Source organism: Alligator mississippiensis, chromosome 3 (genome assembly GCF_030867095.1).
Source record: "Alligator mississippiensis isolate rAllMis1 chromosome 3, rAllMis1, whole genome shotgun sequence".
Classification (NCBI taxonomy): domain Eukaryota; kingdom Metazoa; phylum Chordata; order Crocodylia; family Alligatoridae; genus Alligator; species Alligator mississippiensis.
In genome coordinates, this window is record NC_081826.1 from 13,897,628 (window position 1) to 13,922,051 (window position 24,424).

At 40.0% G+C, this 24,424-nt stretch overlaps 1 protein-coding gene across 1 annotated transcript in view; it reads left to right on the plus strand.

Moving 5' to 3' along the window:
* NDRG1 (N-myc downstream regulated 1) overlaps positions 1-21,515 on the plus strand; it is a 44,456-nt gene extending 22,941 nt beyond the window's left edge. Inside the window, exons 4-16 of the mRNA XM_006276526.4 lie at positions 1,462-1,567; positions 3,293-3,413; positions 5,759-5,821; positions 7,109-7,169; positions 7,538-7,624; positions 9,422-9,478; positions 10,330-10,433; positions 10,833-10,889; positions 12,291-12,342; positions 13,126-13,173; positions 16,466-16,501; positions 18,071-18,122; positions 19,617-21,515. Coding sequence (XP_006276588.1) covers positions 1,462-1,567; positions 3,293-3,413; positions 5,759-5,821; positions 7,109-7,169; positions 7,538-7,624; positions 9,422-9,478; positions 10,330-10,433; positions 10,833-10,889; positions 12,291-12,342; positions 13,126-13,173; positions 16,466-16,501; positions 18,071-18,122; positions 19,617-19,852 — 1,080 coding nt within the window. The 3' untranslated portion in view covers positions 19,853-21,515. The remainder of the gene's footprint in view (positions 1-1,461; positions 1,568-3,292; positions 3,414-5,758; positions 5,822-7,108; positions 7,170-7,537; positions 7,625-9,421; positions 9,479-10,329; positions 10,434-10,832; positions 10,890-12,290; positions 12,343-13,125; positions 13,174-16,465; positions 16,502-18,070; positions 18,123-19,616) is intronic.
* Positions 21,516-24,424: the final 2,909 nt, after the last annotated feature.

Below are 24,424 nucleotides of genomic sequence, written 5' to 3' on the forward strand. Positions count from 1 at the left end.
CTTAACTTTTTATAGCTTTGACTATCTCTTACACTTTAATAGTTTTTTCCCCTATAATCGTTCCTTTTCTGTTGGTACTTGAATCACAGTGGGGTCTAGTTGACAACTTGATGCTGCCTGTCTCTTAAGGTGCAGGTGCCAAAAACGAATTGCGGTGGGTGGATGGGCTGGTTGGTTGGTTAGTTTTAAGTTTTTGTTGCTTTTAGAAAAAAAGAGTGCCTTTTAAATTTTATTACAAGATTAGCTGCAAGTTAGATGTCATTGAACTACATCTGTGAACAGCAAGAAACGGAGGCTCTTGATGAACTTCCATTGCTATAGCAGGCATTCTGAACTTGAAATAAGTACAGCATGACTTCCAGTTCATGCCAGTTAATATTTGTGATCATACAAAGGGATGGCTAGCTTTTGTTCAATATTGGCTTGTTTGGTTTCTTTACATAATGGGGTTAAGAGTTTGACTGTCTGTGTCCTCTAATACCCTTAAGCGAATGGCTTTATCCGGTATGGACCATAGGCATGTGAATCTGGTTGTAAAACATGCTCTCTCTATACAATAACCAGTTTGTCTAGAAGGGAGAAGATTGCAGTAACTGCAAGCCTCACAATGTGGTGACTTTAAGACACAATTCTCAACTCTTCAGTGATCAAATGTAGTAGTAGATGGCATAGGCAGACAAGGTTCCTTGGGTGAATCTGATATCTTTTACTAGACCAACCCAAATAGTTGGAGAATAGTTATTAAGCAAGCTTTCGGGTTCAAAAACCCTTTGTCAGGCTAAGGAAGTTTCAGCAGTTGGTGTGCGCTCAGGCACTTGCACACTGTACTATAACAAAACTCCCCTTTTTTTTGGTCTTCTGATCCTCTGTCCTAAAAATGAAGGTCCACCAAAACAAAGACAGAATGACATGAGCAATGGGAGGTCATGGGGGAGAAGGAAGTGCACACACAACCTTATGGAGAAGGCAAATGTGGCTCTTATCTGAGGGTGACATAGGTGCACAGAGGGCGTTGTCATGGGGGAGAATGGGACACTTTGGCAATGGAGTTGCTCAGACATTGGGACATGGGAGAGGTTGTAATGAGACTTTGAAACAAAAGGCAGATGGGGGAGCAGGGTGGCAGGGGAGACAATTTTTTTGAGGGAGCTAGTATGGGGTATGGTGAGCTGAGCCTATAAAAATGTAAACCACACATTTAGGTTTTTTTAAGATTTTAAAAATCTCTTGTAAATGCCCTTTCAGTGCTCCCTGTGCCCGTTCCGTAACATGAAAGCAGAGATTAACATGTCTGTATCCTGTCACTGCACCGTTTGAATTGTCCTGATGGAGCTCTTTCTTCAAAGAGAGAGAAAATGCAATATTTAAATTGTGTTGATCTTTTTCATCTACCATAAATATATCCATGTTGTGGCTGCTGTGCTGAGCATTTAAACAAGTATTGCATCTCTTTCTTTCCAGGAGCAAGATGTTGAAACTGTGCATGGCTCTGTTCATGTCACAATGTGTGGGGTTCCCAAAGGAAACAGGCCCGTCATCCTGACGTACCATGATATCGGACTGAACCGTAAGTGGAACTTGTGTGCAGCAGCTCAGTAATGGCCTGCTAGAGTAGCTGGTCACTTACTGCCGTTTTAGTTTGCTAATTTATACTTTATCAAGTTACATTGTCCAACCTGTTTTAAAGGGGTTGAGATGATGCTGATTCCTTCCGGATGCACTGAAGGCCAAAGCCACTGATGCAAAGGAGCCCAGGTTTATTCAGAATACATGTGGGCTGGCTCTCAGTCAGGAGGAGGGCAGGATGTGAGGAGGGTTGGTAGGAATCTCTATGAATTTTTGCCCATGGCAAAAGGCATTAGGACTAATAACAAGCATGGGTGGTACTACTCCAACACTTGGAGTATGGATGTATGACTATATAATAAAGTATACTATATTTTCTTAGCAGTGCCCCCCCATCCCTTACCATTCTGCATAAAGGTTTTTCTCTCCGTCTCTCCTTTCATAATATCCCAACACAGAAGCTTGTTGCCTACAAAAGCTCTTGCCTCTCTAAACCAGTTAGTCTCTAAAGTGCCACCCTGCCTACCCTTTTGCCCATAATCTGGTTTACCTCTTGCTCTGTGGATTTTTCTCTAAATCTAAATACCATGTCTGTAAATAAATTAACCAAAGTTGAAAGATTCTTGGGTCCAAAGTAATCCCAATTTAAGTAACCATTAAATGATACCATAAAAACCATCTGACAGTGTATTTGGAGAGGCCTTGAAAATGTATGTCTAATAATGATGAAAGGAGCTTTATATGCAGGAAGCTGGCAGGATCCTTTAAATTTTTTGTCTAGTGCTGTTGATTGGTACCTCAAGTTCTCTCTATTTCACTTGAACAATGTGTGGAGGATGATACCATGTCAGCAGTAGTTTGGTTGGGGAACTATTTTTTATTTCTTGAGAGCTAGGTGACTTTACTGGGTTTCATAGGTAAGCGCTAGTACCAAAATCTACTGTGTTTTGCCCTTTCCATCACTCCACACAATATAGAATATCTTTATTTTAATAATACGGTCCAGTTTAGAAGTCTGTTAAGTACGGCAGGGGTGTGTCTACGCAATGCTACACAACACACTAAAGAAAATACTAAACAACTGCGCGGTAACCACTACTCGGTCAGGTGCATGTGTAAATGTGCCCCAAGGATACTAAGTTATGGTCCTGTCAATGTTGTAGCTTTTTGCCAGGTGCTTCAGATTAGCACACATCTTGTAAGAGCTGGGAATAAGAGCAATGACTCCTTTTCTTGAATTGCTTGCTTTCTTGTGTTTTGGTATAACCCTGTGAAAAATGAAGGGAAATTAATGGATGCTTAAAAAAGAAAAGCATGCTCGGATAAACATTTGGTCCCAATTTAAAAAAAAAACAAACCAAAAACTAAAAGGGTAGAGAATATGTTCCCTGGGATTTGTGAGCCATAAACATTTCTGTGTGCAACCGCCAAAGTAACTAATGAGTAATGGTTTCCTGGTAAACTTCCTTTTTCTGCTTCAAGAGATAAAACAAGTTGACAGTAGCTACTTTTGGAGCAGGATTTTGTTGATCACTTGAAAAATAAATGTGTTTATTACTTTGAGAACATAACTTGAACTGGGTGAACTAAACTGTAGATTAGTGAAACCCTAAACCCCTGCAGAGGTGACTTTGAGAAACCTCAAACTACATTTTGTTAAGACTTCTGACTTAAAACAAGATGTTCCTTTTTCCATCTTCTAACTATGCTCCTTTTTCCCCTGAAGACAAAACTTGCTTCGGTCCCCTCTTCAACTTCGAGGACATGCAGGAGATCACACAACACTTTGCTGTCTGCCATGTGGATGCACCTGGGCAGCAGGATGGAGCAGCACCTTTCCCAGCTGGGTGAGTTGAGTCTGACTTTGCTTTCAGGCTTAGCCTGTTAAATGGCGGGAAGTGAATCCCTTAGTCTTTGTTAATTTTAGCTCGGGTAACCTGCATGCAAGTCACTGAAGTTGTGCACTATTTTGTGGATGAGCCAAGGTCAGATTGGAATTTCTTAAATTTACACTTAAGTAACTTAGTGTTTCTTTAACATAGCAAACAACCCTCTGCTCTTAAAGTAATTTTTAGGCAATGTGTACAGCTGTCAGTTTAAAATGAGTCAGCTAAATCAATGCGTAAGGAACTTTTTTAGCAGCTTTTTATTCCTGTTCCCTCAGCTATTTTTTTTGTTCTCAGTAGAAGCAGAAAAAGAAATTGGTAGAATAAAATAGTGCTATTAACTGCTACGTAGAATTACCCCATTACAGTCAGCCCTTTAGAGAGAGAGAGACAAGATGGAGAAATGCTAGTGAACAGAACTGAAAGGCTAGTATTAACTAGAAAATCTGAATTGCAGAATACTTGAGACAAATGGAGTTTTAGTAGGATGACCAGGTTAGGCTTTTGGTGACTTCTAAGCATGTACTTCTTAATCGTCTTGGAAGTTTTGGTCTGTTCTTGGATAAAGTCACGTACTAGTAGAACCTGCCAGCATCTGAAAAGGACTGCGTTGGCCAAAATATGTTTGACATCTTTGTCAAATAAGATAAGGGTGCCATAAATTAAGATTAAGATTTAAGATTCATCATACTGAATTTTATACATGATGGAAGGAGCTGCCAAGGGAGAACGAGTAGTGGTTCTGCTATAGCAACCAGGGATGAAGTAAAGAATTGACTTCTGCACCTGTTGAGAAAATCAAATTGATTCCTTTCACCGGTGTGGCAGTGAGAGGTCGTTGTAGTGTGTGTACCAGATTCTCGCAGCTTGTGTGCAGAAATAATTCTGCTTCGAGTTGCGCTATGGAGTTGCAGCTGATCTAGTACAGGCTGTTTTCTTAACAATATCTGAAGTTTATCTTCTGCAGGTGTAATCTAATTAAAAATGGTTTGCCAGTGTATTGTATGCTAGTTTAGACAGCAAAATAAGCTCGTTTGCCAGTATAGTACGTGACGGAACAAACTAATCTATACGCAGACTTTAGTTAGTATAGAAGAGTCTTTGGTATGTCCTTAAACAATGCAGCAAGGTTTCAATGTTGACCTAAACCAGAGTAGCAGGTTTGCATTTTTTTTTTTTTTCATTATTTAGGAAACAGTTATAATGTGAATCATGGATGGGTGAAAGGCCTATCCTTGGCCATTCAAGGAGATGGCATCAGGAACACTGCTTCAATCTCTAGCAGGGCTCCTAGGTTTAAATACTTAATTGGCATCTTGGCGCTTGTGCATACTTGTCACTTTGCCGTGTTGGAAAAAAGATGTTGTGGGTTTTTTTCAGCATTTCAGAGCTAGGCTTATAAGTTTGCAATGCCCAGGTATAGACACCTTTGTTCAGAACTTTTTAAACACTTTTTTTAAGTATTGATCTAGCAGCCTATCAAGTTCCAGTGTTGACAGGGAATTTCTGGTTCCAAGGAAGGTAGTAAGCCAGATGCATATCCCGTAGCTTGCCTGTTTTACAAAAGTCCTGACACTGCCCATCACAACTTCCCCTCGGGGTAGCAGGGGTTTTCATTGTTTTCAGAGATGATGGGAGATACCCTGACACACACATGCACAAAAATGAGACTTTTGGTGAAGTCCGTTCCTGTAAGTGAATGCAGAGCAGTAGCATCTAAGAGGAGGGTTCTGGGTTCACTTTCCTTTTCTGCCACAGAGTTGACTCTAGGCAGGTGGTCCACCCTTAAAGTTGGTCACATTTTCGAGGATGCGAGAGATGGGATCCAGATTGGTCCTGTGCCTGGGGGTATGGGACACCCCAAGTTGCCTGTGTTGGAAGTACCCTAAGCACTGAGCTGTCTGCTAGTCTGGCATGACTTCCATCCTGCTCCCCTCTCTCACCTCCCTGCCCCCGCCTCCCAAAACAAATTTACATTGCTATATTTTTCATTCTCCATGACAACGAAAGCTTTAACTTTTTTTAATTGAAATGTTTTCTTGTCGCCCCTAATTATTCTCTCCGTGGACACTTTACCCATCTATAAAATCAAGATAACTTATTGTACTGGTGTACAAGAGGCTCAATTGCTGATGTCTTTAAAAAAAAATTTATTGCATCTTTGGCTACAGTGAGCCACAAGTATGAAATGTTGAATGTACTATTTAAATCTCTGGCCACAATTGTAACTGACCCAATCTACTTCAATCCAAGGAAGCTGGCCTGGAAAATGGTTACTAAACTTTACAAACAAATATTTCCTATAGATACATGTATCCCTCCATGGATCAGCTGGCTGAAATGCTCCCAGGGATCCTGAAACAGTTTGGGTGAGTAGAGAATCATGTACTAACAATTCAGTCTGTTTCTATTTGATTTATGTATGGCTTTAAAAATTCATTTAGCCTATAATGCACTAAATACCTTCCTGAAATTGTGTGCACTTAATCATACTATTAAACTTATGAAGTACCTCTGAATTATCAGTTTTTAGTTTGAAGGAATCACTGTTGCTTCAGCACTTCTCCCCTTGTAGACTGCATTTTACTAGTCTTCCCCCTCCAAGCAGCTTAATTTTAATGGCTCTGTCCTTGTTTTGGGAAGTTGTACTTAAGAAAAAAAATTTAAAAAGCAGTTCATGTGCAAACTCTCAGGTGTGATGACGAGACTATTTGTTCTTCTAATTGCACTTAAATGGTTCAGAATATAAAGTAGCTAGTGCAGGGATTTGAATAGATCTCTGTCTGGTTACATTTATTTATTTTATTTACTTAATTCTCAGCATCTTTCTTGTGTGAAAGCATGATGCATAAGACTGTCAAACACATTTTGAAAACATTTTAATGGGGGGGAGGACTGAGTTCCACCTCCAGCCCCCCAGTTTCTTAATGATTTGAATAAGTGCGCCACTAAGTTTTAGGTTAAAGTACCATTTTGTTTTTGACATGGATTTGTCTGGCCTCAACTTCCTCTTTTCTGTTATTTAATGACCTGACTATAATACATCCTTGTCTTTTTTCACCAAATTAATATAGATGCATTCAGTGCACGTTACTTGTACAGATCACTTCAATTTTTGGCTTGCTCTTGTGATTTGAGTAGCCCTTACACTATATGTATTTATTTCATGTCAGTTCACCCTTGGAGAGAAATTGGGGAGATGTGGTTTAGTAGCCACAAAATGAGGTCTCTCTTTATTGAGCCTTCAGAAGCTTCATGGCTCTGAGTCCTCAGTTTTCCCTGGCACTTAAAGTAGCTGTTTCACTTCCAGAATTAGAACAATACTATTCTTCATCAGTATATTTATCTAAAGACATTAAAGTTACTAGCCCTACCCTGGAATGCAAATGGACAAATAACCGATGCATCTAACTTGAGCTGAGACCCAGACGGCATACTGAGCTTCTCTGGGGTTAGTCCGCAGCTTGTGTAAATTGTTGCAGCCCTCCTGACGCCAGTGGAGAGACAATAGATTACACTACCTATGAATCTGCCCTGTAGTAAAAGCAAAATGGCATGCAGTGAGGTTGATCTGAACGGGGACAATCTTTTTTGTTCGTGTTTTTTTTTGCATTTATTTCAGTGCACTTCTAATATACTTTATTTGCTCTGTGTAGGCTGAACAGTGTTATTGGAATGGGATCTGGAGCTGGTGCCTACATCCTAACTAGGTTTGCTGTAAGTTGTTTTTGTGTTTGGTTTTTTTTCATTGAACTTTTCTTGAAAGCTAATCCTCCTGACAAGCAGATCCCTCCCACCCTGCCATAATTACTGATTCAAGCAGTCCTGGTTTTAAGTGAAATAACAGGATCAAAATGTCCATTTGAGTCCTGAGCTCAACCCAGTTAACTGGAAGTTGTGTTTTTTTTTTTAATGGGAGTTCCCTGTTTAAACCCAGGGTGGAGATGATGTTAATCAGTAATGCTTTGCATGTACCAACAAGATTGTTTGTTTATTTACTTCCTGCCCCCCCCCAATAATTCTTTAAACTGTCTACTGTTGGTTTACAAAGTGTCTGAGGAAGTCTGTGTTCACATAACTTGCAGCTAAACCAACCAGAGATGGTGGAAGGACTTGTTCTCATTAACGTAAACCCTTGTGCTGAAGGATGGATGGATTGGGCAGCAACTAAGGTAAACGAACTAAAGTCTAATTTTTATATTTCACCTTAAGATGTGGAGCTGAACAATAGGTTCTTAAGTGTTAATGATCAGTTAATTGAACTTATTTAGTTGTTCCTAAGATGTGGCTTCAGACTGGAAATATGGATACTAATTGCTTTTGGTTTTTTTTTTTTTTTTTTTTTTACAAAGAAAAAGTGCCTTCTGTAGTGTCATTGGTTTTTTAAATTAGAATCGATGTACCCAATAATGTCGTCATACTATAGTTAACAGTGCTATTGTATATATTTCTCTTCAGTTTTATTAACTCTCGGGAAGAAATAATCCAATTGAACATAAATGTGGGCTAGATTTGAAACTTTTTTTTAAACAACATTTTCAAATCAGTATAACATCTGATTCCTGCTTGTCCATGGTTTGTCTGCTAACAGTCTGCAATGAGAATTAGATTTGAAAAAAAAAATGAAGTTTACTAAAGTAGATGTGTTTTCAGAATCCAGTAGGAACAGCATGTGCATGAACAAAAATAGTAAAAGTCTGCTGTGCTATAGGATTGCCAAGCATGTTGCCACATCTAGAAGTGGCAGCTTCATGTGCAGGAAAAATCCTTTATTATATATTTTACTACATCCTAATCTGAAGATTAAAGGATGCAAAAGTACATAAGTGGTAAGGAATTTAAGCTTCAAAAACCTTTCAGAGTTCCAACAGGTAAATAATAGGTTTAATATGATGTATGTGTGCCATATACACCATCTTTATGCACCATCTTATATATTTGATCATAAGCACGTTTCAAACCTGCCTGAAAATGTGCTTCTTGTCCTAGCTCACTATTTAAGATGTGTATCTATATCTTAAATGAGATAGGACAAGAAGCACATTTTCAGGCAGGTTTGAAACGTGTTTATGATCAAATGCATGGGTGTTTCTTAACCACATGGAGAAGGCTTAATGGACAAATCTTCATCGTTAGAAAAATTCTGTTGTGTAAGTGGAAAGAAATGTTTTGGATACTTGAAAAGGCAGTGTCTACCTTTCAATATCAAGAAATCTGCTCTGGTTGTAAAGAGGGCTGTTCTATGGGAAGATCTATACTATTGAGAGCTACAAAGAGGAGATCTTCCATACCCTTTAAAACCCTGGGAAATTGTTTGGCTGGGGAGGCACTGAGTGACTCCCAGAAGGCATGGGATAACTGGTCTCTGAAATAAGTGGATCACCTCTCCCAATATTCCTGGTTTACTTAAATTCCCTAGTGGCCCTGTCCCACCTTTACTTGCCACTTACTAAGAATCATTACATTTATCAAGTCTCTAATGGTACTGTTGGATTGTGTGACCCTTTCTTAAATGTTTTCTACTTGTTCTCAGACATAGCTGCAGCTGTCTTGCAAACCAGCCTTGCAATCTTGACAGTTTGTTGGATCCTCTTTCACAAACAACTGTGAAAGATGGGGAAAACTCCCACATGCTTGTCACTTTCCTCCAGACATCTAGGAGGAATGATTATTTTAAGCTTAGGTGTGCTTTCTCTAACTAGTTGGAGGTCAGTGTTAAGCACGTTGACACTATACATACCTTAGCAACCAGTTTTCACACTGCATAAGCTACAAGGATGTCAAGAGTTGTATCCTATGGATATTCTTCCAGTTTGGTTTGTATTATGTTTTTGTGACACCTGGTAGTCGCAGGAGATTAGTTAGGTCGATACCTGACCTAAGCAGAGGGGAGTAGACTAACCACTGCTAGTTTTCAGGCACTCTTTTTGAGTGTAAAAATAAATGAATAAAACATTTATTTCATTTAGATTTCAGGATGGGCTAATGCTCTGCCAGAGATGGTCATTTCACATCTTTTTGGAAAGGTAAGTTGGCACTACTTCGTTATCTTTCATAAATTGCATTCCGCAATACCTTCCTTCAGTTTACCACAGAACCATTAATTATGTCTTATGTTTTAATTTTTCCTTATGCACAGAATACTTCACACTTTTTTAAACTTAGATATTTTATATTGCAACTGCCTTGTCACTGAGGCTTGATCTGCTGCCTGTAGAAGCAGTTGTGTGAAACTATTGTGAAAAGGCCATAGTACAGGATAGATGCACATTGATAAAGGCTATAAGTAAAGTACAGTGACAAAACTAATGTAGAAAACTATAGGAGCAGTATTTAATTGCTCTTTAAAATACACATTGTTCAAATAACAGTGCTGTCAAGTTGTAGGCAGATTTCAGTCATTTCAGTAAAAAATTCTTTCCTGTTTTTTTTAAAGTGATGGTATGAAAGCTGGTTTTTGTTTTTTGTGTGTTTTACTTCCTGATATGAGAACCAGTATGCAGGAGAGCAGCATTCCTAGTACTATAACAGTAAACTCCATAAATCTGGAAAACAGTTTACTGATAAAAGGCCCAAATTTTTAAAATGCTTGTCTGCCTTAAAGGCGATACTTTAATTTCATCAAGGTTTTATAGTGAAACTCTGGAACCATAATGTGAAAGTACTTGAAGCTTAGAAGCTCTTCTGAAACTGAATGCTGCACTGCATATACTTAGGTTTGTTGGCTTGAAATTATAAAAGTTAGATCTGGATAATAGTACTCAAGTGCCAGATGCTCTTTTTTTCCCCCCTCAGTGTTCCCTAGTTGATTTGAGCCATGTGTAATTCTGATATATGTGTAATTATCTTGCTAAAATAGACCTTTTTTTCAACGTAGGAAGAGATTCACAACAACCCCGACCTTATTCATACTTACCGCCAACATGTTATCAATGACATGAATCCAACCAATCTTCATCTCTTTGTCAACTCTTACAACAGGTAAAAAAATATTATTCTCTTGATCTGTGCAGTGACTTGTTATTTGCCAGTCCCTTGGACGGTTGCTTATTGCTTGTTCAGTACAAGTGCTATCAAGCAGAATTACATGAGGAATCATGGCTCCATCAGAAGATCATCCTAAGACCTCTTGCCTTATAATGATCTCTCTGTGTGTGTATAGGAATGCATATTTTCTTTTACACAACTTCTTTAGATTGGCTCATTTAAAAAGCAGATTCATATTTCTTTATTTTGTGTACATATAGCTTTTGTCGATTTTAAGGAAAATAAGTTAATACATGACAAGAGTGTGGAGAAACACGAGACTCTCTGAATCTAACTATTTTTCAATTTATTTCTCCTCTCTCCCTCCTCCCCACCCAATGCCCTAACCTATAGTCGAAGAGATTTAGAGATTGAGCGCCCAGTTCCTGGAGTAAATGTTGTTACTCTACAGTAAGTACTACTACTTCAGATGGCAATGTCTTGGTGTTGGTATATGTGAATCTATCCCAATTTGAGCTATCCTGAATGATGTAAATGCTGTCACAGTAAAAGCCCATTGGCTGTCTTAAAGAAATGGTATGATAGGTTGGATATGCATTCTAAGTTAGCTATTGAAATAAAATCTTCCAGTAGATTTTTCTGCTTAATTTCAAATGCCTGCTGGTGCTTTTGAGTACAAAAGGCTCTGGAAATACTACCTGCAACTGACAGTCTTCTAGGAAGTTTGTGACCTGCCTCTCAGCTTTGGTTGATGATGTCATGGAGCATAGTGGTCCGTTTAAAAATTGTACAAAAAAAGGAAAATTGTACATTTAAAAAAATACAAGCAAAAATATTTATTGTTTCTAGTTGTATTTTGTTCTTGCGGCCTCTCCCATAGCAAGTGATGGCTGTTTCATAGGGGAAGCATTATTTATAGGGAGGCTTTTGAAAGGGATTAGGTAGTCAAGAAAATAATTCTTATAATCTTGCCTATGATGAATCTGCAAACTTGAGTTTAAGTATTTTAAATTGCTTAGAAGATAGTGGTGGAGGAGATCTGTTTCAGGAGAACCATTACTTTGCAATTTTAGTGAACTTTTAAATAATGAATGTGCAACAAGTACAGTGTCACAAAGCTTCATCTACTGTGGGGAGACGTACAAGAAAAGAGGAAAAAACATGGCTCACCCATTCATTAGAATAAAAACTAGGGGGTTTTGTTTTACAAATGCTTATACAAACAAAATTCTGTAACCAAACTGTTAATTGTTTTTCAAAATATTTAAAACCTTAAGTTATTTAGGAAGATGGTTAAGATGGCCCTAGAAAAGGGAAAGAGCTAAGAATTCAGAGCAGGATCAATGGGGTCTCCAGCAAGTTATGCCCTATAAATGTTTTTTTTAGACTGGGAAATGCAGCAAACTTCAAGGGGGAGCCAAGAGGGGGAGAGAAGCAAAATTAAGGGCAAGAAATCAAAAGGGAAAAAATGGATGTGAAGTTGTGGGAGATTACAGTGCTGTTGTAGTGACAAATATTAATCTTTTTTTTAATCCAAAATGTGAAATTAGGGTACACAATAGCATAGCAACCTTCCTAAAGTTTCAGGGCAATTTCTGGTCATTTTAAGAACAGGTAGGTGATATCTCAAAAAATATGAGACCTCTTTGGGATAGCAGCTGTAATTTTTTGCTTCTGATCACTTCACTTAACTTCTGGTTCAGTCTTTCTGTTTATACCAAGAAAAGTTCTGTGGTTTGTTTTTTTTGGTTTTTTGTTTTTGTTTTTTTTTGGGGGGGGTGGGGGGGTTTGTGGATTAAAGTTGTGTTTAGGACATCTAAATAACCATTTTCTTGTAATTTTTCTTTGCAGATGCCCTTCTCTTCTGGTGGTTGGTGACAGTTCCCCAGCAGTTGATGCCGTGGTATGCATTGTAAAAGAGTTAATGAACAACTTTTTTTGGATTAATCAGCATACAGGCTGGGAATTTAGATCAGCATTGGAGAAATGTCCAGCAGTAATTGAGCGTAAATGGCTTGCCGTTCTTGGACCTGTCTTGTGTTCATGCCCTGTTTGGCCACGTTCAGTTAATGGCTACTGTTTTTTGGGACACTGGCTATTGCAATGTTCAGGCACAGAATGAGCTAGCTGAGAGAGCCATGAACACAAACACTCACCTTTAGAAATGAATCTGTAGCCTATACTCTAGCTGTGTTTAAATGGAGTTCTGCCTTGGGTCACTAGAAGCAGCAAACTTCATTTTGCCCTTCATAACTATCTTCAAATGGCTGGATGACTTTAAACATTGCATCTTAATGAGTCTGTCCAGTCTTTTGGCATGTGGCCGCTTGGCAGCTCACTTCCTGGCGTTCTACCAGATGACCACAAATCACATGATAAACAGCACTTACTGCCAGTGTAGTGCAAGAAGCACAAAAACCTCTTTTTTCTGGTTAATGGGGTTGTTTATACATCTGGAAGAATAGACCAGCAGAGAGAAATTTGAATCAAACTACTTGTTTGAGCTACAAACAAAGGAGCCTTTAAGAAGTAAAATCCAAGGTGCACAACTTCTAGGGTATATTAAACTGTCAGACAAGAAGATGCTATGTAATGATTAAGGCAAACAGTTGTTCATACTTCTCATCCAGTAGTTTAGAATGATTATGAACATGAGTGATGCTGACACTGCTGTTCTTCTACGCAGGTTGAATGCAATGCTAAATTGGATCCAACGAAGACCACACTCCTGAAGGTAATAACCAATAAATTCAGATTATAGATCTTATTTTTTACAGTTGCAGTGCTAGTGGGGTTGAACATAAATGAGCAGATGCCAAGTCAACATAATGTAATATCAGGATGTAGTGCAAGTATAAATGCCTCTTATTCAGGAGAGTGTGTGTGCATGTGTGTGTATGTGTGTATGTATGTATGTATGTATGTATGTATGTATATATATATTTTTTTTAGTTAGAGCAGTTAATACTATTCAATGAGATGGCAAATGAAGAAGAGAATAAGCCAACTGGCAGCACTGGAATATTCATGGAGAAAACTTTTTATCTTTGTTTCAAACCTGGGGTAGGGGAAACTGAGCTATGGAGCCAATTTCACCTTCTCTGCTCTTTAGAAGTACAGACCATATTTACCAATAATATATACATGTGGTACTTTAATACACAGAACTTTTCATCTATGGGTCATCAGGCATGCATGTAGGGTAAAGCCCTGGAAAGATGAAGTACAGCCAGTATGCTTTTCTGAACATTTAGAAACTTGGCTCTGAATAGATTTTTAAAAATTGGTACTTGTTAGGATTCAAGAGGTCAGCTAATGAGAAAAACAGCTTTTTTTTTTTTTTGCTAGTAACCTGCTGTTCCAGTGAACTTGTTGAGCTTCTTCTAATGCCAGGACATCAGCAGAAGTGTTACTAATCAAGAATTTTGTTTGGAATTCCTTAGCTAGACTTTTATATTTGCTGAACACAGTCAAACAAGTGAATGAACAGCCATAATGTACCAAGACCCAGGGTAGATGATGCAGGTCACATGAGCAGCATCATGCTAAGAGTTCACTTGTGGAAAGAAACAGACTTAATCATCACTTCAGTAAGGAGGAGAGTTTTGTTTTTGTTTTTTTCTGTTTTGGTTTTCTTTCTTTTCCCCCTACCAGATACAGGTCATTTAACAGGTCAAAACCTGCATGGAATGACAGAGTGGCTTGTACAAACCTAAAACCTCCAGGGAAGAGACGCTGAACAGCTGGGCTAAGCCCTAATCGGATCCTATTAATCTCTATTGAGGGAAAGATTTCTGCAATAATGGCTTGTAGCTACAGTTTCTAAGCCTGAAATCAGCAGCTTTGTTCTGGTCCCAGTTGCACTTGTATATCTCATGCAGTTCCTCAGTTCTTTGTATTATTGTTGTGAGCAGATGGGGTATGTACATACCTCTTGTGCTTAGGAACAGGGCTAGTCGCATGGAGCAGTTTACTGTACAGAGTATCCACACTTAAGTGCCTGGTGGGAGTAGGTTTTCTGCTCTGTTCCCTGCACCTGTATCACTTCCCATCTTCACCTGCAGGAGAGTAACAGAAGATCAGGTTGGTTCTGTTTCTGCCTGCTGGTCAGAAGTATTAGCTTGATGGTTACAAACCAGTATAGAGCAGTGGCACCCAGCCTTCTGGCCCTGTGGGTGCCACTGCTCTATAGATGCTTGTGGTCGTGGCTTGTGAGCCTGATCCCTCGTGCCAGCCAGATCTGACCACAGTCCAGCGCAGTATAGCACGCAGTGCCACATTACCTGGCCCACAGAGCTCTCCACACATTCAGAAATTTGGCAGCATGGGAGTGGCAATTTAATGCTGCCACTGCTTCCCTTCTGGAGCCGCGTGGAGCCCTGCGGGCTGGATGACGCGGCTCCCAGCAGGATGGATCTGATGGACCGAGCACCACCGGTATGGAGGAATGTGAAGAAACATTAAGTTCCACTTCCCCAATTCAAACCTGTTAGTAAGCCTTATCAAACCTAGAATGGCTCTTTAGTTCAGCAAAACTTAGTTGAAAAATGTCCCCTCCTTTAGTTGAAACCAGATTCATTGCTAACAGTTACCAATTTCATTAGGAATTGAATAGAAATGAAAAGCATCTTACAGGAGTAGAGTCTAGCTTCCAAGTATAACTGAATCCTGACTGGAACCCTTTGCAACTGATGCAGCGGATACTAATTATTTGTAGAAACCCTTCAGTGAATTTTTGAGACAAATCTTTTTTTTCCTTCCCTTCTGTTTCCACATCCCACAATAAAGCAATCTAACAAGACAGCAAATGATCTGCTTTTCATATGTTGTCCTACACCTGACCTCCTTTGTAATACATTACTTTCTTGCGGATATCCTGATTTCTGAAATTGTGTTGTAGAGGGTTTCCAAGTTGTCAAGAGTCTTCTGGGAGGAGGGTTGGATCCTAAATCACTGTGTAGCACATCTCCTTCATCTTGTTAAGTTTTTAAAATTCAGTGAGCCAGACTAATCTGACTGGGAGTCTACTGGAACGCACGCAAATGTTTACTGTACCACATAATAAGATACAATTAAAAAAGCTGAGTGTTGTAAAGCGGTGGCAGCTCAAAGCGCGTGTGTTTTGCCCAGTTTGAATGTTAATGAGTTATGTGGCTGGATTCCAAAAATTGCTTCATGTAAAAGTTGGCGTTCCCAGCCCTTGGCCAGCTGGAAAACGCCTTGCATAACCAACCTTCACTGACGCTGAGGCTATGAGTTATGTTAGCTGCTTGCCTAGAAAGTAAAGAGGTTGTTCTACAGTCAGATAATTTTAGGTAGGGCTGTGGACTTCCTGTAGTTCGTAACCTGACTGTGCTAGTTTGTAATGCTTATTGGACTGTTTTTGTTGGGTTGCCTTTGAAGGGTGGACAGACAAGAATAATGAAATGCTTCAAAACTTTTATGTGCGCTTAGCCTTTCTAGTAACTGGCTTCCTCTGCTTCCCTTGGCAATTGGACCTGCTGCTGGAGTCTTCCATCCTCTCCACTGATGCTCTCTTTAACTTACACCCTTTTATGTGGTAGGATCCAGATAGCAGAAGTGCAGTGGTTGCAGAGGTTGTTTGCCATCTTCTTTTTCAGTGCCCAGTCACGTTTTGAAATCTTGTATAGAGCTAAAAATCAAAATCTGTAGCTAACGCATTCAGCAATTGTTTTCCTTTGTAAAAACTTCCAAATTTGCAGCTTACCTCACTTTCTCCCCCCACTCCCCCATTTAATTAGCTTGTATAACTACTGGTTTTGATGGGCAGGGTCTGAGCACAGGATTGTAATGCCCATGCTCCAGACCTAGCTTTTGGATGCCTTTTGACAAGAAGGCTTCACACAGTTCCTTAAGGTTTTCACACAGTTCAAGGTTTCACAGTTGTACAGTGGATAGAAATTTCTCTCTGAAGTACTTGTATAGGTCAGATGCACAGTAACTCTATTATAATACCCAAATACAGAAGTGAATTCTCCTAAACCTTTTTTTTAATCTTCTTGTAGATGGCGGATTGCGGTGGCTTTCCTCAAGTTTCCCAGGTATGATTTTATTGAAGGCTAACTTTAACTGGTGCTATTTTTGTGGCATATCAGAACATGACAGGCCCTCTTTTGAAGGCTACTCGCTATTCCTGAAAATTAGCCAAGTGGCTGGTTTGATTCATGAATAGTGATGTCACTCAGTCATCTGATCTCTTCCTTTTAAAGACCAACCAAGCACAAAATTAAGATTAGAAAGGGACATTATTTTCACTAATTAAGTCTTAAATGTGTAAGGATTGGAAGGTGGCAGTGTAGAAGCATTATCTTATGTTCATCTGCCAAACTAACAGGGATTACCACTTCTGTGCCGGCATTTTAAAACCATTTAGTTCTGTGCTATTTATACTTCTGATCAGAAAGATGGGAGCAGAAAATAACTAGCCTGGGTTTTTTTTTTTTACATGCATTGATCTGGCCTAGCAGAATGAGCTGGAATTTTTTAAGCCTGTTATGGTGTAAATCCTCAGACATGTTAAGATGTAAATTCTCTAGCAGTGCTTCATTGAAGAGGCTGACCCATAAATTCACTTTTAGGATATACCTTTTAACTTTATTATGAGCCAAGTGGGTGGGAGGAACAGGGTCCTAAGTATTTTATTATAGTTTGAAGAAACTGGGATTCAGGCAATTGGAGTGTTATTTTAGCACAACTCTGAATAGATAAAGAGTGTGTGTGATGAGAAAAGCCTGATAATAGTGTGAAGAGATTGTGTCCAAAAAGTTTAGTTTGAAGAGTAGGGGTGGAGGAAGACTTTGCCCTACATTATGGGGAGGTGTCCTTGGCATAACTTCAATAATACCCTCTCACTTATTTGTTGCTTGAGTCATATGCTCTTGGGCAAAGCAGTAAAACTGTTCTCTTGCAATCATAGCACCTCTAGCTTTTATCACTGTTTTCAGTGCATCTGTTGAATTATGCTTAAACATGGCCAGTTATTTGCCTGTTTCTTTTTGGGGTGGCAAATGAACTGTGCAGCAAATGGAGGCAAAACTACAACTAGTCAGAGGTGGTCGCACAAATTACTGATCCCTATATTGTTCTTCACTTCTTGTGAGACTAGCTCTAACTTGGGCCTTCTATTAGTGACCCTTCCAGTAAATTTTGGGTCTGACCCAGTCCACTTGACCTTTTAGTTAACCAATTGACTGCAGTAATAAGTGGGGTGCACTAATCTTAATGCAAAACTAGTGTTATTGGGGGAAGTTACTCAAGTAAAATAGACATACTTCAGATGCTTTGAGTAAAACCCAAGGTCTATACCAGAGGTTGTCAGCTGGGGGTACACATACCCCTGGGGGTACTTTGGAAGGCCCCAGGGGGTACGTGGCAACGCCATGGAGAAGTCGCTGGCACTTCTGTTTTTTCTTGTCGACTGGCTGTCAGGGCACGCCCCCCCCACCCCCGCTTTTCAACCAGCTGCCAGGGGACTCCCTGCTTCTCAACTGGCCACCAGGGGTACACCAACAAAAAAGGCTGAAAACCCCTGGTCTATACAAAACATACTGTAGTGTGGCTAATTCGATAACTCTTACTTTTTTAACTTTTTTTTTTATTTCCTATTACAGCCTGCAAAGCTTGCAGAAGCTTTCAAATATTTTGTCCAAGGAATGGGCTATAGTAAGTATATTTCCTTATTGAAATAGAAAGATTAGCTGCAGCTAAGAAGCAGAACAAGCTAACAAAGAAATCTATTGTGAATTTTTAAATTTCTAGGGTCACCCTGTGGTTTATAAAACATCTACCCTCTTCTTTTACCACTAGCTTGTATTTTGCATGAGGGTATATAGTGCTTGAAGGAAGGGCTTGCAGACCTGGATTGAGTTAGAATAGCAGAGTAGTGTGGGGAGCTTTGAAAACAGTTTTTCTGCTGATGTTAGCACTCACATGTATTGGCACATGATGATATCTGGTATAATGTGGTTTTCTTATCACATTTTTTTTTACTATGTCTCTGTGTGGTGGTTATGGTTAATGATGTGTGTCTTGGCAAGATAGCACATGGTTTGTGTCTTAGACTATCCTGCTGTTTATTGAAATTAGTTGGCCTCACTCTTCCGTAAAAAAAAAAAAAAAAATGACTAGGGTTATCCAGAGACATGTTTGCAAAGTGCTCTAAAACCCATCCAATTCCAGCCAAAGACATGTAATAATTCCCTTGTGCAACTACATTTAATACAGACCTGGTTTGTCCTCTAGTAAGTTCCAGGCATGGACTTTTAAATAGTTCAGGCAAGAATTCTCCAGCAATGCTATGTGATCCCCTTTCTGTCCTCAGCTTTCTTACCTCAAGGGCTGGAGAAGTGATCTCACATTACTCAAACCTGCACTTGCAAAGCTTGACCTTCAAGCTGAGCATGAAGATATGGGTCACTTCACCTGCCTGCTGGAACATGTATGACACTTGCAGGCATCTGGTTTGTCTGTACAAGTGCCAAGCAGGTGTATTGCTGCCTGTTTCTGTGTACCCAGTTATAAATGTGCATGCAAAATTGTACATACTATTGTATGATGTGCATATTTCATTCCCTACAGCATGGCTATTTAAATTGAATATAGAAAATGGAGGAGGAAACTAAACCTTCTGTGAATGCTTGAGTTGGCAGTAAAGCTAGTGCACATTATTTACAAGATAGTGTTTATTATCTGTGGTATCTGAATCTGGTTAGACTCCATGCGTTTCAGGGCTTACTATAATTTGTGAGAAGGTTTATAAAAGCAAATGTGGCATGCAAATCAGAACTGCTGAAATAACAGTTAATTAAGCTAATAGCCCAGTCTGCTTTAACCAGTTGTGATTACTGTGTTTGGGGTTGGGGCAGTGTGGGGAGGATGGGGGGGCATTCTCAAGTATGGTCTGTCCCATTTGTGCAGTGTGTATTCCTTTATTCATATGTACCTGGTAGTTGCACAGCACTGCAGGTTTCTGAAAGAACCAACCCTACAAACTCTCACACCTGCTGAAGGGTGCACCCTTTGCATAAAGCAAATGTGCATTGGGTGGTCAGGGACAAGCTTCATGTCGTTATCAGTGCTGAATTAAAAGCCTAGATTTGCTTTCAAGCACCTTGAATTGCTTTGAAGGAAGTCATTAACACAGCACTCTGCTTTCAGTGCCTTCAGCCAGCATGACCAGACTCATGAGATCCCGTACAGCATCTGGCTCCAGTGTGACCTCTTTGGAAGGACAGAGGAGCAGATCCCATACTGGGGAGGGAACAAGAAGCAGATCTCACACTGGCGAGGGCACCAGGAACCGTTCTCACACAGACACACGCATTGAGCTCACTCCTAACTCTGCAAACAACGCTGAACAATCCAGCCCCAAGTCCATGGAAGTCTCCTGTTAAATACAGTTTTTAAAAGAAAAAAAACCTGGTTGTAGTTGGAAAAGTTAAACTTCAATGGCTGCCCACTGTGCATTGCAAAACGTAACTGGCATTAATCTCAGGCTGTTCTGTGAGATGAACTGTTTTAGAGTTTGATGGGGACCAAAGAAAGTAAGCATCTCAATTGCTAGATCTTTATTTTAATAGATGGTTGCTGCTATTGTGCCCTCCTCCAACTGATGCCAAATTCTAAAGGATATTTGCCAAAAATTCACATGGCTGTAAACATGGTAAATTCCCGTTTCACCAAATCTCCTCCTTAAACAAATATTGGAAGCAGATGTGCTCCTGCTTTCCATGTCTCATTTACTCTGAATAAACTGACCCAGTTGGTGGCACAGGTTTTTTGTTTTTTTTTTTTTAAATATCAATGAGAAAATCAATGCATTATGGGTGGCTTAGTCACAGCCTCATGTTGAAGCTGGAGTTAACACATTGTATATAGTTTAATTTCCAATCACTGAATAACTCAACTGCATTGTGCATTTTATAGGCCTTCTAATTCATTAGTATTCCAAGCCCATCTTTTTCCTAAGTACAACAATATGCTACAACAATAGGCAACTTAATGTGACTTCAAGGGAAGCTAAATCTTTCTAAATTTTTTTTTTTTTTTTTTTTTTTTTTTTTTTGTATTTCACTTTTTACTTTGAGATTTAGTTCCACTCTTTCCCCCTTTTAGTACCTAAAAACCTGCTTAACAAGGTTTAATTTTTGTAAGTCAAGTAGCACTTCCTTTTTGGTGGGATCTTGGATGATGTGACAGAGGGTTGGCTTGCTTATAATACCTGGAGCAACTGCACAACGGCAATGAATAGTTGTTGGAAGCAGCTGGATTACCACTTCATGTGGGTTTTTTTTGTTTTTAATCTTTACAGTTTGAAGGGGTTTTTGTCTAGCAGAAGTGTAATAATTCTGTGAACAAAGCCAGTTCCAGCTGTTCTAGATCCAGGAAGATGAACAACTGTGGGATGGCTTGTAATTACTGTACATTCCACAGCCACTAATTACTATAGGGTTTTTTTTTTTAAATTTCTGATTAGGATTTACTGGTGCTCAAAAGTACGTTCCACAAAGTGGTGGAAGGGGCAACACTGTAACTGAGAAATCTAGTGGTTAATGACTGTAAATCTAGTGATGTGCTGATTCTGCATCTCTTAACATAACCTACTGATAGCTCTCAGGTTATGTTCTTTTGGAAGCTAGTGGGTTTGGTACCTATCGACTACCCACTGTTTTATTCCTAGTTGTTGGATGTTCTTCACTCTTTTTTTTTTTTCCTTCCATTCCTGTATTTGGACAGGTTTTCACTTGCTTTGATATGCGTTTGCTACATCACGATTATTACATAGACATGAAAATTCAGATACTGAGCAATTAAATAGCAAGTGGTAATACTTTAATACACTTAAATATTTTGGGTTGCTCTCCATGTTCAGAAGAATGCAGTTTAGGTTACTTCACATTTAACTAACACTTGTGCAGAATTTCCATAATGGCTTGTTAGGAGGAACAGGCAAATTTTTAAAGAGAGAATAAAGCTACTGTGTAAAGTCTATCCAGAAAAGTTTCTTAATGAAGTATTTGTATTTATTTCAAAAAAAATAAATTTGTAACTTTGCAATGTCTTGTGTCTTCATCCTGCATCTCGAGCACAGCTGTTTTCCAAGACGAGTGAACTCTTCTATAATTTATGCTTTTTCTCTGGCTACCTTGTACAGCGCTTGCTCTGAGCCAGTCCCTCAGTTGAGTACCTATAGTATAGGCAGGTGATGTATTGCAATCAAATGTTTTTATATAGCTTCCAGTAAAACACTATGTTGTAACTACTGCCTGGCATGCTTCTGCTGCTGTACTGCAGGGAGGCAGGAGCGTGTTGGGGAACCCTAGCCTCTTCTGATACCCAAGACAAGTTCTTGAGGGAAGGGTAGAAGAGCACATGCTCCTGCTCATGACCATAAGGGTTCTTCAGCCCCTCTCAATACCTAGGGGCACATCTACATGAGACACTACAAATTGTGACACCAATGCTATGGTGCAGTATAGTTGGAAATGACTCATGCAGCACCAAAAGTGTGTATGTAGTCTGGTAGACTTGTCCTAGGAGCAGTAGTGATGCAAGGCAGCATTTTAAGTCGTGCTCACTTTTTTTTTTTTCCTGCTCCCCTAAATGAACACCTTTCCCCCTTTCCCGTTCCATCTAATCCATAAGAATTGCCATTTACTGGGTTAGACTGTAAGAGTGTTGAGCCTAGTATCCCATGTCACTGGTAGAGAGCAGAGGCTGAAGGGAAGAGTGAACAGGGTATGTAGAGACTTTTCCACTTGCTGCTCCTCTCCCATTTTTAGCTTCCAATATTCAGTGCCCATTATCTAATGGCAGAGCTTGCGTGAGCTTGATTCTTCACCGTATGTGGCATCCTACCCTTTTCCTGGCTATGCAGAAGTCACGTTATCCAAACGCATGGGAGCCATGGGACTTCTCCACTGGCTGTGTTGTACGTATTGGCATTTCTAGCTGCTTATGACCGAAGTATTAAAAATCATGTTAACCTTCCCAGTAGCACTGATGTTGGGGAGTGTTATCACCATTCTAAAAAATGGGTGAACTGAGATGGAGGTTAAACTGCTTGGCCAGCAAATTCCCCAAGTGAAGTTGAGTAGGATGCAGTCCCTTGTCTGCCCTCACATCCAGGACACAGCATCTTCCCATCTTCACCTGCAAAGAGCACTGTGTGTTGGCAGAGCTCAACGGCAGCATTGTCCAGGCTCCCTTAAGCCTTTTCATGTTGCATCAAAAATCATAAAACCTGGGGAGAGGTGGTATATGTTGTTTAGTTTTTTTAATCTTACCAATGCTTACACAACTCTAATGCAAGTTAATGGGAATTGCATCTATTTTTCTAGGATGCTGACCTTCAGCATGTATTTAACGCCTTATGCTAGCTAGGCTTGGTTATCTGTACTACAAAAAATGCTTGGACTGGAGTTATGTGCTGCCCCACCCCACCCTGGACTGCCATGACCTGTACTCTGAGTACAGCAAAATGCAGCTTGTTCAGCAACAAGGTTCAAAGTTGGTACACTTAGAGGAGGGTTTGGGGAAGCTAGGAAAGTATTACTCGGGTTCACTGGACAAAAACTGCTAGAACTGAAACATTAATAGAAGTGCACAGATGCCTGATTTGGATAAAGGGAGCTTAGCAAGTACATGTGGTATAAATTGAACTGTCCTTACAAGGGAAGCAATTGAGGGGATCAGGATTTCCAAGAAGAGGTGGATTTGCAGCTTTTCTCTGACTTTAATTTGGACCTGCCTGGTTGCCTTCTACGATGAGATGACAGTCTCTGTGGATGTGGTGTACCTTGATTTTTTTAGCAAGGGTTTTTGGTGGTAGCCATGTTGGTCTAAGGGCATAGACGGATAATGTTCTTTAGGTAGACAGACATGATTTTTTATTAGACCAACTGAGTAGTTGGAAAAAAGTTCTTAGCAAGGTTTCAGGCTCAGTCACCCTTTGCCAGGCATAGGAAGTCTCATCAGTCTCAGCAGAGACTCCCTCTGCCTCATGAAGGGTGACTTTGCCCAAAATCTTGCTAAGAACTTTTTTTTTTTTTTTTTTTTTCAACTACTCAGTTGGTCTAATGAAAAAGAAAAAAAAAAATCACGTCTATCCAAAGAACCTTGCTTGATCTTTAGCAAGGCTTTTGATATGGTCTCCCACAACACTGTCTCAGGCAAACTAAGGAAGTACAAGCTGAATGAATGGGCTGTAAGATGGATAGATAACTGACTGGAGCATTGGGCTTAAAGGATAGTAATCAATGGCTTGATGTCTAGTTGGCAGCTGGTATCAAGTGGAGTGCCCCAGGGGTGAATCCTGGGACTGGTTTTGTTCAATATCTTTGTCACTGACCTGGAAGGTGGCATAGTTTGCAGCAAGTTTATAGACACCAAGCTTGGGGGGAGGAGGGGGTAGTAGTAGATATGCTGGAGGGTAGGTCATGGGTTCAGAGTGACCTAGACAAATTGGAGGGCTAGGCCAAGGTTCAACAAGGCCAAGTGTGAAGTCATCCACTTAGGATGGAGCAAGTCCATGCACCAGTACAGGCTGGGGGCTGACTGGCTGGGCAACAGCTCTGCCAAAGAGGACCTGGGGGTCACAGTGGACAATAAACCAAATACGGGCCAGCAGAGTGCCCTTGTTGCCAAGAAGGCTAATGGCATCCTGGGCTGCATTGGTAGGTGTTGGTAGTAGGTCAAGGGAAGTGATTATTCTCCTCTTCAGCACTGATGAGGCCACATCTGGAGTCCTGTGTTCAGTTTTGGGCCCCCCACTACAGAAACTATATGGAGAAATTGGAGAGAGTCCAGTGGAGGGCAAAAAAATAGTTTGGGTGCTGGGGGTCATGACTTATGAGGAAAGGCTAAGGGAACTGGGCTTATTTAGTCTGCAGAACAAAAGACTTGGTGCAGGATTTAACAGCAGCCTTCAACTTCCTGAAGGGAGTTCAAAAGAGGATGGAGCTGGA